The 18,393-nt window shown below is 44.9% G+C and overlaps 1 protein-coding gene across 10 annotated transcripts in view; it reads right to left on the reverse strand.

Annotated features, from left to right (window-relative positions):
• ANK1 (ankyrin 1) overlaps positions 1-18,393 on the reverse strand; it is a 373,803-nt gene that overhangs the window by 187,162 nt on the left and 168,248 nt on the right. For all 10 annotated transcript variants that reach the window (XM_040346192.1, XM_040346197.1, XM_040346201.1 and 7 more), the window contains exon 2: positions 16,884-16,985. In XM_040346192.1, coding sequence (XP_040202126.1) covers positions 16,884-16,985 — 102 coding nt within the window. The remainder of the gene's footprint in view (positions 1-16,883; positions 16,986-18,393) is intronic.

The following is an 18,393-nucleotide window of genomic DNA, read 5'->3' on the forward strand; positions in this document are numbered from 1 at the left end:
CTATAAAATGAAGCCCTCCAATGGCGTGCTGTCACCACTGACAGGGCTTCCATCTTCACCCAGTCTTCTGGGTTCGTGGGCTCCAGCGGTTTAATTGGCCGATGCGCAATGACGTCACGGCTGTGCCACAGCTCTCTCAATGAAAGGCATGTCATCCATTGAGAGCATAGTACTCATGCGTAGGTAACGTCACCAGCTGCTACTAAGGTTCAGGAGATATTTACGGTACCTACAGGTAAGCCTTATTAGAGTTATGAATGAAAAGGCGTATTTTACTAACACTTTAAGGAAAAATCTTACTTATTGTAATGTGCATGTACATCTCAAAATTGACTTCAACACATGCCAATTTAACAAAACTCCATACAAATTCATGAGCCAATAATGGTACTATCGAATGGTCTGATCAATGGCATATGGCCAGCTTTGGTTGGAGTGCCTCCACAGTCCCCCTGTACCCATGTGAACATACATAAAGTATATTTAGTTAGAGTGCCTCCTCCTGCACACATACATGGTTGGACAGGTCTACAATGTCTGTTTAGATCTACAGAATATTGTGTGTAAAATAAATCACACATGATCAATGCCAGTTGGCACAGCGTACTGAGGCCAGACTAGGGTGGCCAGACATTTCAGGGACCCGAGCCAGGGGCTTAATGATCTCCAGCATCTGGGCCAAAGGTCATTGGATGCAGCATGGAATGTCAAAATAAAGGCTGCCATTGGACATTGTATAGCCACTTAAAGACCTGACCAATATGCTGCTAAATGACCCAAGGGGTTTTTACAATTCGGCACTGCGTTGCTTTAACAGACAATTGCGCGGTCGTGCGACTTGGCTCCCAGACAAAATTTGCGTCCTTTTCTTCCCACAAATAGAGCTTTCTTCTGGTGGTATTTGATCGCCTCTGCGACATTTTTGAAAAAAAAAACAATATTTTTTACTTTTTGTTATAAGAAAAATCAAATAAACGAAATTTTAGTCAAACATTTAGGCCAAAATTTATTCAGCCACATGTCTTTAGTAAAAAAAAAATCGCAATAAAAAAAAAATAGCTACCTAGCGGGAACAGCGACACTAATACAGCGATCAGAAAAATGATTGCTTAGTGACACTGGCAATAGGGAGTGAAAGGGTTAACTAGGGTGGTGATCAAGGGGTTAAAACTTTATTAGGGGGGGTACGGGGGCTACCCTGAACTTAACACTAACTGCCTGTCACACTGACACTAAATGCAGTGATCAGTACATATATGATCACTGCATTCAGTGACACTGTGACAGAGGGGGTGGGGGGGGGGGTGAACGCAAGGGGTTAATGTGCCTGCGTGTACTGGTGTCAGTATAGTGTTGTGCAGACTCACTGTGTGATGTGATCTCTCCTCAGTGGCGGTTGAAAATACCGCCGAGAGGAGAGATCACATCACTTCCCTCTTCCTGTGTTTACGGGGGAGCGCGCGGATTGGCTGAGAGCGATCCGGAGGGGGCGGACAAAAACGAACAGCCGCCCCCTCATCCCGGATCGCTCGGACAGCCACAGGAACCGCCGCATGTAGCGATCGGACCCCCGACCCACGTCTAGGCAGGGACATACAGGTACGCCAATGTGCCTGTCCGTGCCATTCTGCCGACGTAAATACGTAAATGTACATGCGGCGGTCTGCAAGTGGATAGAGAAGGCAATGGACTCCAGCATGCATCACTACTCTAATAGCAACAAACAAAATTCTTATAATTATCTATATCAGTGGTGGTCAAAGTATTTGATAAAGGGGGACTCAAGTGTGACACCTGACATCACCAAAGAGCTGCGCATATTGTGCGGGGTATGTAATAATATAGAAAATGGGACATACGTCCGAGTATGAGACTGGACATACTGTGGCAAACGTTCAGAGACCGTGGATATGCTACAGGAGACTGTCAAAGTCTCCAGACATGCTACAGAAGTGGATGAAGACTAGGGACATGCAGTAGGAGACTATGAGAGAGTGGGGACACGCCAATGACAGCTGATCAGGGAAATAAACAAATGTCGGTTATCATTTTATTTTTTCTTCACACTGTCAGCTTCTGTTAGAGGTATTAGAGGGACATTGGTCCCCTTAGCATGTGCTGCTAATCAGTGACATCTATCAGCACCCACCAGTGCCACATATCAGTGCCCACCAGTGCCACCTATCAGTGCCATCTATCAGTGCCTCATCATCAGTTCTGCCTATCAATGCCACCTAAAAGTGCCTATCAGTGCCACCTAATAGTGCCTTTTAATGCCACCTATCAGTGCCTATCAGTGCCACCTCTCTTTGCTGCCTATCAGTGCCCATCAGTGCCACCTCATGAGTGCCCACCAGTGCAGCCTCATCAGTGCCGCCTCATCAGTGCCCACCAGTGCCTCCTCATCAGTGCCCATCAGTGCAACCTATCTGTGCCCATCAGTGAACCCTATCAGTGCCCATCAGTGAAACCTATCTGTGCCCAACAGTGAAGCCTATCAGTGCCCAGCAGTGCAGCCTATTGGTGTCCATCAGTGCCACCTAATCAGCACACATCAGTGAAGGACAAAAATGACCTGTTTGCAAAATGTTATAACAAAATAAGAAAAACTTTTAGTTTTTTTTTTTTTTAATTTCGGTATTATTTTGTTTGTTTAGCAAAAAAATAAAAGGCCAGTGGTGATTAAATACCACAAAAAGAAATCTCTATTTGTGTGAAAAAAATGATAAAAATGTCATATGGGTACATATGTTGCATGACCGAGCAATTGTCATTCAAAGTGTGAGAGCGCTGAAAGCAGAAAATTGGCCTGGGCAGGAAGGGGGTATAAGTGGCCAGTAAGCAAGTGGTTACATTTCTCAGGACTACATATCCCATGGTACCTTGTCTGCATGCAGTGATTCCCGTACTGACTCCGCCTCTGGAAACTCCTCCTCTCAGCACCTCTGTAGATCAGAAGGCAGGCTCTCTGAAATGTGTGACACAGCAGTGCCTAGCCACTGAGCATTGTGACTACGTGTCACAGAATTCAAGAGATTCAAGGAAGTAAATATGTGCGGATCCTCACAGAATAAGTTTACAAACTTCAAGATTATTCAGAATAATAAGAGTAGGTGAGAAATAATTGAAATACAATGTGGAAATGAAGATTTTACATTTTCACCATAGATATGTTTTAAGCTTGCAGAAAACATAGAGTACAAAAGATTGAAAATCTGGATGTCGCATTTCAATGTCATAAGGTTATGACTACAGGCAGATAGAGCTGAAATGCATCAGCAGAGTTTTTAATCTTTTGCACCGTATGTTCCTGGAGATTTAATAAATACATTTTTCTATCCTGGGCAGCAATGGTGAGTGCTGATGTCTGTGGATAACGGATATATAAAAAAAATGTACTCTGCACTACAATGCTGGACTGGGCCGGGAGCTGCTGCTCCAATAGGAAATCCTTTGGTTTAATTAATCAGAATGTCTGAAAGCAGAAATGTCTGTGCTGCACAGCAACTACTCTGATTGCCCATAAACAGCAGAATCTGAGTCACTGCAATTATCAACAATGACAGTTCATTCAGAGAGCTTAATACCGCAATTATGTTCCACCAACTGTGGGCAGACCCATGTACTGAAATGTTTTATGGGGCTCATGGGCTGAGCAGCTAACAGCTAAGTACAATAATCACGCTGGCAAAAGCCAAAAATTCCAGATTAGCAGCTCTAATCAGCCAACAACTTTGAAATACCATTAAAAGCCAGCACTACCCATAAATGATGTGTCAGGATTCAGTAGGCATATATCTCTTATATATATCTCTTTTATCTCATATATATCTCATATATATATATATATATATATATATATATATATATATTATATATATCTTATATATATATCTTATATATATATCTTATATATATATATATATATATATATATATATAAAATCTCTTTTAGCTCATATATATATCTCTTATATATATATATATATATATATATATCTTATATATATCTTATATATATATATATATATATATATATATATATATATATCTTAGGCCCTGTACACACGGTCGGACAAAACCGATGAGAATGGTCCATCGGACCGTTTTCATCGGTTCACCTCTGAAGTGGCCGTACGGCCTGATATGTGTACACACAGTCAGTCCAAAATCCGATCGGGTCAGAACTCGGTGACGTCAAACACACGACGTGCTGAATAAAATGAAGTTCAATGCTTCCAAGCATGCGTCGACTTGATTCTGACCATGCGCGGGTTTTGAACCGATGCTTTTCTGTACTAACAATCGGTTTGGTCCGATGGGGCAGCGGTCCATCGGTTCGGTTTTGAAGCATGTTTTAAAATTTTGGACCGAAGGAAAACAGACCGATAGCCTATACACACGGTCGGTTTGGTCCGATGAAAATGAACTTCGGTTCATTCTCATCGGACCAAACCGACCGTGTGTACGGGGCCTCATATATATTTTATATATATCTCTTATATCTCTTGTATATCTCTCTTATATATATCTCTCTCATATATATATATATATATATATATATATATATCTTATAGACTAGGGGGTAGATCCACAAAGCGAGTACGCCGGCGTACTTTCAAATTTCCCGCGTCGTATCTTTGTTTTGAATCCTCAAAACAAGATACAACGGCATCTGGGTTAGATCCGACAGGCATACGGCTTCATACGCCTTCGGATCTAAGATGCAATTTTTCGGCATCCGCTGGGTGGCGTTCCTGTTGTTTTCCGCGTCGAGTATGCAACCTAGCTATTTCCGACGATCCACGAACGTACGAGCGGCCGTCGCATTCTTTTACGTCGTCTCTAGTCGGCTTTTTCCGGCGTATAATTAAAGCTGCTGTTTCGTGGCGTATAGTTAAACCTGCTATGTTAAGTATGGCCGTCGTTCCCGCGTTTAATTTGAATTTTTTTTTTCGTTTGCGTAAGTCGTCCGTGAATCGCGGGATGGACGTAAATTACATCCAAGTCTAAACAATGACGTCCTTGCGACATCATTTCGCGCAATGCACGGCGGGAAATTTAGGGACGGCGCAGTTCGTTCGGCGCGGGTATGCGCTTCATTTAAATGAAACACGCCCCCTACCCGCCCAACTTGAATTCCGCGCCGTTACGCCGCTTGAGATACACTACGCCGCCGTAACTTACGGCGTAAGTTCTTTATGGATTCGAACCAAAGCCAGGTAAGGTACGGTGGCGTAGCGTATCTCAGATACGATGCGCCGGGGCAGATCTTTGTGGATCTTCCCCTAGGTATGAAAAGTACGGTTTCACCAAGATTGATTTTCCTGCACAAATTTAGGTTTACCGGAAAATTTCCTTAAAATAAGTCTTACATTTTAGCATCTGGACAGCTTAGGGGAAATGTGTTTGAAAAAAATATATATATATGTCTTTGCATTCATAAAAGCCATGTGATCACTAATCATGTCAATGGGAATCACATGGCTTTGTAGATAAACAAACCCCTGTCACTGGCTACTTCCATTATGTTGTTTAGATTCACATCGATCTATGCCCAGAAAGAAATATTAAAAGAAATCAGCGCCATGATAAAAATGATACTAACAATAATAAAAAAAAAAAGTTTAAAGAAATTGTTGAAACATGTAAAATAAATTAAATCATGTATTTTCACGCCATGTCTTTTGGAATTGAAGGTTGGGTTCCTGTGTTCTCCGGTATCTACTGTTCCCAAGTAGGCATAACCAAAATGGAGAGTTTTCATTACCCCAAAATTTCGAGCAAAAAATTGGGAGATTTCGGCGAAATTTTTCCATTTTGGTAGTGCCCAGCTAATTAAGGGGATCATTTCTGGCACATGATAATTTGAAAGATCTTCCATAACACCTAAGACAGCCATAGATGAATTCGATCCATCTGTGGGCAGGTTGATTGTACCCAAGTCAATCCATCAATTAGAAAGTAGAGAGGAAAGATCCCTGGTGCTGCACATCCACGGAGTCCTATGGTGGTATGAGAGAGACAACCTCAGCCTGGGCTCCCGCCAGGCCACGCCTCCAATGCATTTCTCTCCGCCCCGGGAGCTTAGTCATGGTCCCCATGATTAAGCTCCGGGGGCGAGCGAAACACGTTGGGGGGCGTGGCCTGGCGGGACCCCAGGCTGAGGTTGTCTTTCTCATACCACCATAGGATTCCGTGGATGTGCAGCACCAGGGATCTTTCCTCTCTTCCCTCCAGTGTCTACAGGAGCAGAGACAAGCTCAATCCCTTGCTAGCACTCCTGCAGCGGATGTGGCATCCCCATCGTAATCGAGCCTGAGTGGCACACTAACCAAACCGTGGGTCACAGTGAGTCAATCCATCAATTATCTTGGGTATAACCAGGCTGTCAGATGTTATATATGCGATTACTGCTGGCGGCTATAGCCGCCAGCAATTATTGTGTCCTGAGGAGACTTCCCGCTGGCAGAACACAATAGTGCCGTGGGAGAAATTCCCCAATCGACACAGTCAGTGCTTTTCTTTACTTCCACCACGGAAAAAAAATTGCATAATCTATGGGCTGCTTAAGAAATCATTTGAAGCCCATTAAACTTTAATTTTGCCTTCACTATTGACTCCAATTTATTTTTACAGAGCTTTCCACATTTTCAGTATAAAAAAAGTCCTGTTCATCGATGTCTTAGACTCCAAATACAAGATTTACCACAGCAGTTTGTATCTCTACCACAAGGCAAAAAACAAGGGACTCCACGAGTATCAAATTATTCTACCTTATTTTCAAATTGATGAGGTGGGTGACATCACCACTGGGCATTGCAATGGCTGATGGAATCAGGCAAAACTAGGACACATACATATAGATTTTTTCATGTATGTTACACAGCACCAACGGACATAACTCCCATTGCAGCCAGTGATGGACTGGCCATTGGGACTACAGGGAGTTTCCTGGTGGGCCGATGGCTCAGTGGGCCGGCTTCAGTGACAGCGGATCGCCTCCCCCCTCCGCTCCTCTGTCTCTCCCCCCCCTCCCCGCAGCACTCACCTGGGGGCAACACAGAAGCAGGGGGAGGAGCAGAGGAACAGGGGGTATGACAGAGAAGCATGACAGCTGACTCAACAGCTATGGCCTGGGAGTTTCTCACTTCTGCCTAATCTTGTGCCATAAGGGGGGGCACCGAACTGATTCTTTGACCTGGGTGAAATAATGTCTAGCTTCCCCATTGGTACTGTCTATAAGAGTACCAGTACCAGCCGTTCTACTCTAATAAATAGAACGGCTAGTGGCTAGTGAATGGGGAGAGGGGGCTTGGGTGGCCGGGGGGGTGCGGGAGTTGTCCGGCCACCATGGGAGAGACCTGTCAAAGTGGGCCGGTCTGGATGAAGTCCAGGGCCAAATTTCTGTCCCAGTCCAGCCCTGATTGCAGCTATTGTATTTCGGCAAGTTGGCCCCAACGGTGGTCAAAATACCCAAACAGTGTCTGCATCTGATTTTTCAGTCAAAGGATATCAGATAGAAGACAGCTGACAGTTCATCGAGAACCGTCCGAAATTCATTTTGTGTAGGGTCAGTTTTAGTTGGAATATCTCACAAGTGAGGATCTTGAGGTGATCAAAACCTGGTGGTGGATTTACCTGCCAGCAATCATGAAAGCATCACTTTTGTGTCGCATTAGCCTTTCCTTCTCTAGCTTGCATTACTGGGGATGGGGTATTGTACCACTGAAATACTGAGGTCATATAGAGAAATTCAAAGACGATTAAGTGAACCTAAATGAGGTTGTAAAGAAGATGAGCGCTGAAACTCGAATAACAGGAGAAAATCATCAGGTTAGGTCTCATTTTCTGGTGAAGTGAAAGGTCAGAAGGCACGGTGAGGTCGGGCAGAATACACGGCCTGTGGGACAGGTCTGACCACATATCTCCCCCTTTAGGATCACAGGACATATGAGGCTGGACCTTTCCCACACGCCTGATATTCTCCAGAGGACCCAAAGGTGCCGGCTGAACCAGGAAACAATGGTTTAGTGCTGAAGCTATGCTAGATTATGTGGTACTGTTGTGTTCCTTTAGTATGTCAATGGCGGACAACCCTAGAAGTCAGAAAGCCAAAACTCCTATATATAGTGCTGATACCTTAGTTTTTCTTATTTATTTATTTTTTCCTTTTTTGTGAGCGGAAGCTTGTGTTACCTCCAAGCAGGCCGTTGACCACTAGATTGGGAAGACTGGCTACTGAATTGTACATGAATGTGTCCACTACAGGCATACCCCACTTTTTTTAGTACACAATGGGACCAGAGTCTGTATGTAAAACGAAAAAGTACTTAAAGCGAAGCAATACCTTTTTTCACTTCTGGGGGGGTCAGGGGCTGTAGAGGGGGGATCAGGGCCTATACTGGAGGGCTATGGGATTTAGTGGGGGAATCAGAAAGTGAAGATTTTAGTACTGTAAAGTAATCCACTTACGTTTAGGCAGAAACTCTGGGCTGGCCAGCGGATTACTCTGGGCTGGCTGGCTGGCAGGCAACTCTGGGCTGGCTGGCGGGCATGGCTGGTAGGTAACTCTGGGCTGGCGGTTAACTCTGGGCTGGCGGGTGGGTAACTCTGGGCTGGCGGTTAACTCTGGGCTGGCGGGTGGGTAACTCTGGGCTGGCTGGTGGGCATGGCTGGGCTGTCTGGCGGCAATTCTGGGCTGGCTGGCAGGCAACTCTGGGCTGGCTGGCGGACATGGCTGGTAGGTAACTCTGGGCTGGCGGTTAACTCTGGGCTGGTGGGCGGGTAACTCTGGGCCAGCTGGTGGGCATGGCTGGGCTGTCTGGCGGCAACTCTGGGCTGGCTGGCGGGCATGGCTGGTAGGTAACTCTGGGCTGGCGGTTAACTCTGGGCTGGCGGGCGGGTAATTCTGGGCCGGCTGGTGGGCATGGCTGACGGGGAAATCTCGGGGCTGGATGGCAGGCAACTTTGGCCTGGCTGGCGGGCATGGCTGGCAGGCAACTTTGGGCTGGCTGGCAGACAACTCTGGGCTGGCTGGCAGGCAACTCTGGGCTTGCTGGCGGGCATGGCTGGTAGGTAACTCTGGGCTGGCGGTTAACTCTGGGCTGGCGGGCGGGTAACTCTGGGCTGGCTGGTGGGCATGGCTGGGCTGTCTGGCGGCAACTCTGGGCTGGCTGGCAGGCAACTCTGGGTTGGCTGGCGGGCATGGCTGGTAGGTAACTCTGGGCTGGCGGTTAACTCTGGGCTGGCGGGCGATTAATTCTGGGCCGGCTGGTGGGTATGGCTGACGGGGAAATCTCGGGGCTGGCTGGCAGGCAACTCTGGCCTGGCTGGCGGGCATGGCTGGCAGGCAACTTTGGGCTGGCTGGCAGACAACTCTGGGCTGGCAGGCAACTCTGGGCTTGCTGGCGGGTATGGCTGGTGGGTAACTCTGGGCTGGCTGGCGGGTAACTCAGGGCTGGCTAGCAGGCAACTCTGGGCTGGCTGGCGGGAATTTTGTCTCGCGGGTGTACGTAAAGTGAGTGTATTTAAAGCGGGGTATGCCTGTATTGCAGTATAAAAGAGGAAAGCATGAGAAAACCTTTCTGTCTGAAGGCCAGTTTGTGTACAGTCCTTACTGGGAGCCTTTCAGACACTGGACTGTCAGAGATACGGTCTGGTTGAGTAGATGCACTTTGTATACAAGAAATAGCGGAGGAATGGTGGAGCAATTGAGAAGATTCAAGTATAGGAATAAATACAAGTAAAAATTTTGAACTGAAAGTTTCATGATTTTCTAATCTCTAGTAGGGTTAAATCAACAATCGTTTTAAATTAGACAATTTGAAGGAGCAGGTTGGAAATGTTTTCTCCAACAAACACATTTCTAGCAGTGTATGTGGTTTTCATAAAAGGAAATTTTCCAGCACTTTCAAAGGACATTCATCAAGTCTCGGTTGGCATTATCGAATGTACTGTTGAGATTTTTCATACGAATATGTATGGTCAGCTTAGACCCTGAGATGGACTAAAGATAAACGGGCAGAGGAGATGTTGAGCACTTTGAGAGATTGTTAACCACTTGCTGACCGCCCTATAGCAGTTTGACTGCTACAGGGCAGCAGCCGTGCGCAGGATCCCGTGTATATATGTGATCTGCCATTTCCATCAGCCGGGGAGCGCGCGTGCGCCGCCAGAGGGCTACTTCTGCTGTGAATATTCACAGCAGAAGCCGATCTGCATGTGCTGGGCACTCAATGTCCTCTGGCACCCGCCGATCTTCGGTAAAGAACACAGAACGGCGATCTGCCTGCATAAAAAAAAAACAGAAGCAGATTGCTGTTCTGATGGCGGAAGGGATGGATTCTGTGTTCCTGCAAAGCAGGGACTAGAATCCATTTCTTCTCCTAGTAAAAACAGCACACAGCGTACACCAAAACACTGGCTAGGCACACATTTAACCACTTCCTTACTGGGCACGTATACCCCTTCCTGACCAGGTGAAATTTCAGCTTCTGGCACTGCGTCACTTTAACTGACAATTGCGCGGTCGTGTGACATGGCTCCCAAACAAAATTGGCGTCCTTTTTTCCCCACAAATAGAGCTTTCTTTTGGTGGTATTTGATCACCTCTGCAGTTTTTATTTTTTGCGCCATAAACAAAAAAAGAGCGAAAATATTTTTTACTTGTTACTATAATAAATAGCCCATTTTTTTTTTAAAAAAAAACATTTTTTTTCTCAGTTTACGTATTCTTCTACATATTTTTAGTAAAAAAAAAATCGCAATAAGCGACTGGTTTGCGCAAAAGTTATAGCGCTTACAAAATAGGGGACAGAATTATTATAAATTTTTATTATTATTTTTTTTTACTAGTAATGGCGGCGATCTGCGATTTTTATTGGGACTGCGACGTTATGGCGGACACATCGGACACTTTTGACACATTTTTGGCAGCATTTACATTTATACTGCGATCAGTGCTATAAAAATGCACCGATTACTGTATAAATGTGACTGGCAGTGAAGGGGTTAACACTAGGGGGCATGAAAGGGGTTAAATGTATTCCCTGGGTGTGTTCTAACTGTGGGGGGAGGGGGGTGACTGGGGGAGGTGACTGATGCTGTGTCCCTATGTACAAGGGACACAGATCGGTCTCCTCTCTCCCTGACAGGACATGGATCTCTGTGTTTACACACAGAGCTCCACGTCTTGTCCCTGTAGCCGCCGATCGCGAGTGCCTGGCGGACATCATGGCCGCCAGGCACGCGCATCAGTATCTCAGGAATGCGGCGGGCACGTGCGCGCCACTGGCGGCGCTCGCGCGCCCTCTAGTGGCCTGGAAGAGCGGAGGACGCATATATGCGTCCTGTCAGAGATTTAGAACCACCCTGCGGCCGCACATATTCGTACGGCCGTCGGGAAGTGGTTAAACCTTTGATTGCCCTAGATCAGTGTTTCCCAACAGGTCATGTTTTCAGGATTTCCCTCAGATGAAACGGCTGTGGTAATTACTAAGGCAGTGAAACTGATCAAATCACCTGTGCAAAATAATGGAAAGCCTGAAAACATGACCTGTTGGTGTGCCTTGAGGACTGGAGTTGGGAAACACTGCCCTAGATGTTTAAACCCTTCCCAGCCAGTATCATTAGTACAGTGACAGTGCATATTTTAAGCACTGATCAATGTATTAGTGTCACTGGTTCCCACAGAGTGTCAGTTAGTGTTTCGATTGTCCGCTGCAATATCGCAGGCCTGCTATAAGTCGCTGGTCGCCGCCATTACTAGTAAATAAAAATTCCAGTATATATTCCATAGTTTGTAGATGCTGTAATATTCACGTAAACCGATCAATATATGTTTATTAGGGACATACATTTTATTTGGGTACAGCGTCGTACGCAATTGTCAGTTAAAGTAACGCAGTGCCGTATGCCAAAAAGTGGCCTGGTCATGGAGGGGGTGAACCTTCCAGAGGTCAAGTGGTTAAGCAAAGCCAGCTGTAAGATAGGAAAGCATTACAGAAATGTGCTGCGTGGCCGTGACTGCTAGATAGACTCCGAAAGCTAATTTACACTAGCAGTGCTTTCTCCATGGTGAACTGCATTGGGATCACTCTTTAGGGAGCATTTAACAGGTGGTGAGGGGGGAAAGGAAACTAATGCAGCCACCACATCTAATGATTGGTAAGATGCAATATATTACATTTTGGTTTTCAGTTTAATACCACTTAGAAATGTGTTTTGCTATAATTGTGCCCCCCCCCCTGTTATCCCCCCACCCCGCAGTGTTGCTGGCTTCCTTCTTCTCCTCTCCCCCCAGCTGCTGTAACAGGGGATGTTTTAGCTTGGAGAGTGGGGTATGGGGCTAGCAAATATGTAATTTACTGGCCTCTTGCTTTTCGAAATGACCATAGTGAACACACTCGCTCACTGTGTTCATTCATAACCGAAGCATAGTAAACTATGTTTACTATGCTTCAGTTTGTAAATGAACAGAAAGCACCTCAGCACTTTCCATTCATTCACGGTCCAGTTCAGCTGAGGCTGCAGAGAAAGGCATGTGTGTTTGAGCTTTGGGGTGCCACACCCTAAGACCCCTTTCACACTGGGACGCTTTGCAGGCGCTATAACGCTAAAAATAGCGCCTGCAAACCGACCTGAAACAGCCGCTGCTGTCTCTCCAGTGTGAAGGCCCAGAGGGCTTTCACACTGGAGCGGTGCGCTAGCAGGAGCAGCATCTTTGAAGCGGTGAAGGAACAGTGGGGTAGATTCTCCCGACGGCCGCTAGGTGGCGCTTCCATTTGTATATGCGACGAATATGCAAATGAGGAGATCCGCCGATTCAGAAACGAACGCCCGCCCGTCGCTTTTTTTTTTACGTCGTTTGCGTTCGGCTTTTTCCGGCGGATAGTTACCCCTGCTATATGCGGCGTATCCTATGTTAAGTATGGCCGTCGTTCCCGCGCCGAGTTTTGAATTTTTTACGTCGTTTGCGTAAGCCGGTCACGAATACGGATGGACGTAATTTACGTTCCCGTCTAAACCAATGACGTCCTAGCGACGTCATTTGGAGCAATGCACGCTGGGAAATTTAGCCGGTGGCGCATGCGCAGTTAAATCGGCGCGGGGAGGCGCCTGATTTAAATACTACACTCCCCCTAGCCGCGGAATTTGAATTCCGCCGGGGGATTTACGATCCGCCGGCGCAAGTTTTGAGGTAAGTGCTTTCTGAATACAGCACTAGCCTCTCAAACCTGCGCCGGCGGATCGTAAATCAGATAGATTACGCGGATCTAAAGATCCGCTAATCTATCTGAATCTACCCCAGTGTGTATACCGCTGCTCCACATTGAAATCAATGGAGCACCGCAGCTATACCACTGGTGGTTTTTAACCCTTTCTCAGCCGCTAGCGGGGGATAAAACCGCCCCGTTAGCGGCCGAATAGCGCAGCGAAATTGATGATAAAGCGCCGCTAAAAATAGCAGCTATTTACCGACGCCGCCACCCCCGCCCCCAGTGTGAAAGGGGCCTGATGCTGCGCACACCTATGGTTAGAACTCAGTTTGATTGATTTTGAATTCAATCAAGTCTAAACCAAGCAGGAGGGAAGTTATGCCTATTTGATTGTTTGCCAATTCAATAGCTTTGTTAAAGCTCACATCAATCAGATTTAAAAAAAAATAAAGCGTGTATGGCTACCATTAGTCTCAATTGTGCACATACCTTTAGATATACTGTATTACCAAAAGTATTGGGACGTCTGCCTTTACACACACATGGGGCCGGATTCAGATACGAGATACGCCGTCGTATCTCTGAGTGCGGGCCGTCGTATCTATGCGCCTGATTCAGAGAATCAGTTACGCATAGATTTCCCTATGATCCTACCGGCGTAAGTGTCCTACACCGTCGTATCTTAGGCTGCATATTTACGCTGGCCGCTAGGTGGCGCTTCCGTATAGTTACGCAAGGAATATGCTAATTAGGTATTTACTCCGATTCAGAAACATACGTCCCACCGGCGCATTTTTTTTTTATGTCGTTTACGTTAGGCTTTTTTCGGCGTAAAGTTACCCCTGCTATATGAGGCGTAGCTAATGTTAAGTATGGATGTCGTTCCCGAGCCGAGTTTTGAAAATTTTACGTCGTTTGCGTAAGTCGTTCACAAATAGGGCTGGACGTCATTTACGTTCACGTCGAAACCAATACGTCCTTGCAGCGTACTTTGGAGCAATGCACACTGGGATATTCGACGTACGGCGCATGCGCCGTTCGTAAAATACGTCAAATACGCGGGGTCACAGTGTATTGACATAAAACACGCCCACATCATCTCCATTTAAATTAGGCGGGCTTACGCCAGACCAAATACATTACACCGCCGTAACTAAGGGCGCAAGTTCTTTCTGAATACGGAACTTGCGCCCAAATTTACTGCGGCGTAACGTATCTGAGATACGTTACACCGCCACATAGATAGACCATTCTATCTGAATCCAGCCCTTGAACTTTAATGGCATGCCAGTCTTAGTCCATAGGGTTCAATATTGAGTTGGCCCATCATTTGCAACTACAACAGCTGGCCAGTCAAGTTCCTCCACTTCAAACTCGCTCACCCATGTCTTTATGGACCTTGCTTTGTGCACTGGTGCGCAGTAATGTTGGAACAGGAAGGGGCCACCCCCAAACTGTTTCCACAAAGTTAGGAGCATGAAATGGCCCAAAATGTCTTAAGAGTTCTCTTCACTGGAACTAAGGGACCAATCCCAACCCCTAAAAAAAACAAACCCACACCATAATCCCCCCTTTTGGACCAGTGCACAAAGCAAGGTCCATAAAGACAGGGATCAGCGAATTTGGGGTGGAGGAACTTGACTGGCCTGCACAGAGTCCTGACCTCAACCCGATAGAACACCTTTGGGAAGAATTTGAGCGGAGACTGCGAGCCAGGCCTTCTCCACATCAGTGTCTGACCTCACAAATGCGCTTCTGGAAGAATGGTCAAACATTCCCATAGACACACTCCTAATCCTTGTGGACAGCCTTCCCAGAAGAGTTGAAGCTGTTATATCTCCAAAGGGTGGGCCATCTCAATATTGAACACTATGGACTAAGACTGGGATGCCATTAGAGTTCATGTGTGTGTAAAGGCAGGTGTCCCAATACTATTAATAATATAGTGTATGTGAGCTGACTGATGTCCAGGCCTCTTTCTCTCTTCTATTGCTATGGAAGCCTGCTGCTGGGTGAAAAGGAAGAGTGCTGACAGAACACTAAGTAGGGTAGAAATGTCTATTTTTCAGGGAACCCATTGGAGCACACCCTGTTAGTCTGGAATTGACCTGAGTTTAGTTAGTGGCTCAGGGGAGCAGAGGTTTGCTTTGTTCTATACCAGGGGTCTCCAAACTTTTCAAACAAAGGGCCACTTTATTGTCTTTCAGACTTTAGGAGGGCTGCATTGTGGCCAGCGGGGGGCAAAAAATGTCCCGGACCCAGCTCCAGTGAGAAAAAATGTGGCCTCAGGGCTGGTGGTCAGTAGGAGGAGGAGTAGGGCCCCTATCAGTAGGAGGAATAGTATCCCATCATTGATATTAGTAGAAGAAATTGTGCCTCATATCAGTGGGAGGAATAGTGTCTCATATCAGTGGGAGGAATAGTGCCCCATATCAGTGGGAGGAATAGTGTCTCATATCAGTGGGAGGAATAGTGCCCCATATCAGTGGGAGGAATAGTGCCCCATATCAGTGGGAGGAATAGTGCCCCATATCAGTGGGAGGAATAGTGCCCCATATCAGTGGGAGGAATAGTGCCCCATATCAGTTGGAGGAATAGTGCCTCATATCAGTGGGAGGAATAGTGCCTCATATCAGTGGGAGGAATAGTGCCCCATATCAGTGGGAGGAATAGTGCCCCATATCAGTGGGAGGAATAGTGCCTCATATCAGTGGGAGGAATAGTGCCCCATATCAGTGGGAGGAATAGTGCCTCATATCAGTGGGAGGAATAGTGCCCCATATCAGTGGGAGGAATAGTGCCCCATATCAGTGGGAGGAATAGTGCCCCATATCAGTGGGAGGAATAGTGCCCCATATCAGTGGGAGGAATAGTGCTCCATATCAGTGGGAGGAATAGTGCCCCATATCAGTGGGAGGAATAGTGCCCCATATCAGTGGGAGGAATAGTGCCCGATATCAGTGGGAGGAATAGTGCCCCAAGGGCCGCATAAAGGCTAGCAAAGGGCCACATCTGGCCCTCGGGCCGCAGTTTGGAGACCCCTGTTCTATACTATGGACTTACAAAGCCCCCAAGCACTGCATCATGTTTGCTGTCTTGATGAAAAACAAAATGCAGGACTAACCTGCCTGGACTGTTCCCGGGAGTCCCTGTCTTGTACATGGCTTACCACTGCCAATACCAGCAGAGCCTGCCCCCCTTACAATTGGCATAGAAGCGACATAAGAGATAAAGCAATTACAATGCAATGTATAAAATATGTGTTTTCTGGTGCAGAGTATACAGGATGAGAAAATCGGAGGGAAAATATCGATTTCTAAGCAATCGTACGATAATCTGATTGCTTATCCCAAGGGACAAACAGGAACGTTTTTCTTGTACAATACCAGATCGTGCGATTTTCCTTTAATCACCCCAAAAAAATCAGCAAGACCGCGCATGCTTGGGAAGAAAATAATACAATAAAATACATGAAATCACTTCCAAAGTCGTATTCCATCGTACGGGAATTCTCATAAGTTTAGTAACCTCTTCATTTTTTATATGAGACTAGCGTGCAAAAAAACAAACGACGATCATTCGATATTCTCATCATGTGTATGGGGATTTACAATATAGAATCTTCAATCTGTGGAGCAAGCACAGCGATGGGCATTTTCTGTACCTGATTACATGTGTTTATATCCACTCCATTCCTCAGATGATCCAGGGCTTTGTCCAAGTTTCCAGCCCTGGCAGCTCGCAGGAAGCTGGTCGCTGCATCCGCCTAAAATCACAGAAGAGATCAACATCAGCATCACAGAATATTCTCCCGTCTCAGCCGATCACCAACAGGCAACATGATCACACTTATCACACACAGTCACATCCTGGCAGCATGCAAACCAGAGGAAATGACAATGACAACCATGGACATATGGATGGATAGATAGATAGATAGATAGATAGATAGATAGATAGATAGATAGATAGATAGATAGATAGATAGATAGATAGATAGACAGACAAGGAAAGAGATGATAGATATAAAGATAGATAGATAGATAGATAGATAGATAGATAGATAGCCAATGATAGGATAGATAGATAGATAGATAGATAGATAGATAGATAGTCAAGGAGAGAGATAATAGATATAAAGAAAGATAGATAGATAGACAAGAAGAGAGATTATAGATATAAAGATAGATAGATAGACAAGACGAGAGATGATAGATAGATAGATAGATAGACAAGAAGAGAGATTATAGATATAAAGATAGATAGATAGATAGATAGATAGATAGATAGATAGATAGATAGTCAAGGAGAGAGATGATAGATGTAAAGAAAGATAGATAGATAGATTACCAAAGATAGGATAGATAGATAGATAGATAGATAGATAGATAGATAGATAGATAGATAGACAAAGAAAGAGATGATAGATATAAAGAAAGATAGATAGATAGCTAGATAGATAGTCAAGGAGAGAGATAATATATATATATAAAGAAAGAAAGAAAGAAAGATAGATAGATAGACAAGAAGAGAGATGATAGATATAAAGAAAGATAGATAGATAGACAAGAAGAGAGATTATAAATATAAAGATAGATAGATAGATAGATAGATAGATAGATGGATTACCAAAGATAGGATAGATAGATAGATAGATAGATAGATAGATAGATAGATAGATAGATAGATAGATAGATAGATAGATGATTACCAAATATAGGATAGATAGATAGATAGATAGATAGATAGATAGATAGATAGATAGATAGATGATTACCAAAGATAGGATAGATAGATAGATAGATAGATAGATAGATAGATAGATAGATAGATAGATAGATAGATAAATAGACAATGAAAGAGATGATAGATATAAAGATAGTATAGATAAATAGATAGATATAGATAGATAGATAGATAGATAGATAGATAGATAGATAGATAGATAGATAGATAGATAAGGAAAGAGATGATAGATATAAAGAAAGATAGATAGATAGATTACCAAAGATAGGATAGATAGATAGATAGATAGATAGATAGATAGATAGATAGATAGATATATAGATAGATAGATAGATAGTCAAGGAGAGAGATGATAGATGTAAATATAGATAGATAGATAGATAGATAGATAGATAGATAGATAGATTACCAAAGATAGGATAGATAGA

The sequence above is a fragment of the Rana temporaria genome, chromosome 3 (assembly GCF_905171775.1).
Source record: "Rana temporaria chromosome 3, aRanTem1.1, whole genome shotgun sequence".
NCBI classification, from domain to species: Eukaryota; Metazoa; Chordata; class Amphibia; order Anura; family Ranidae; genus Rana; species Rana temporaria.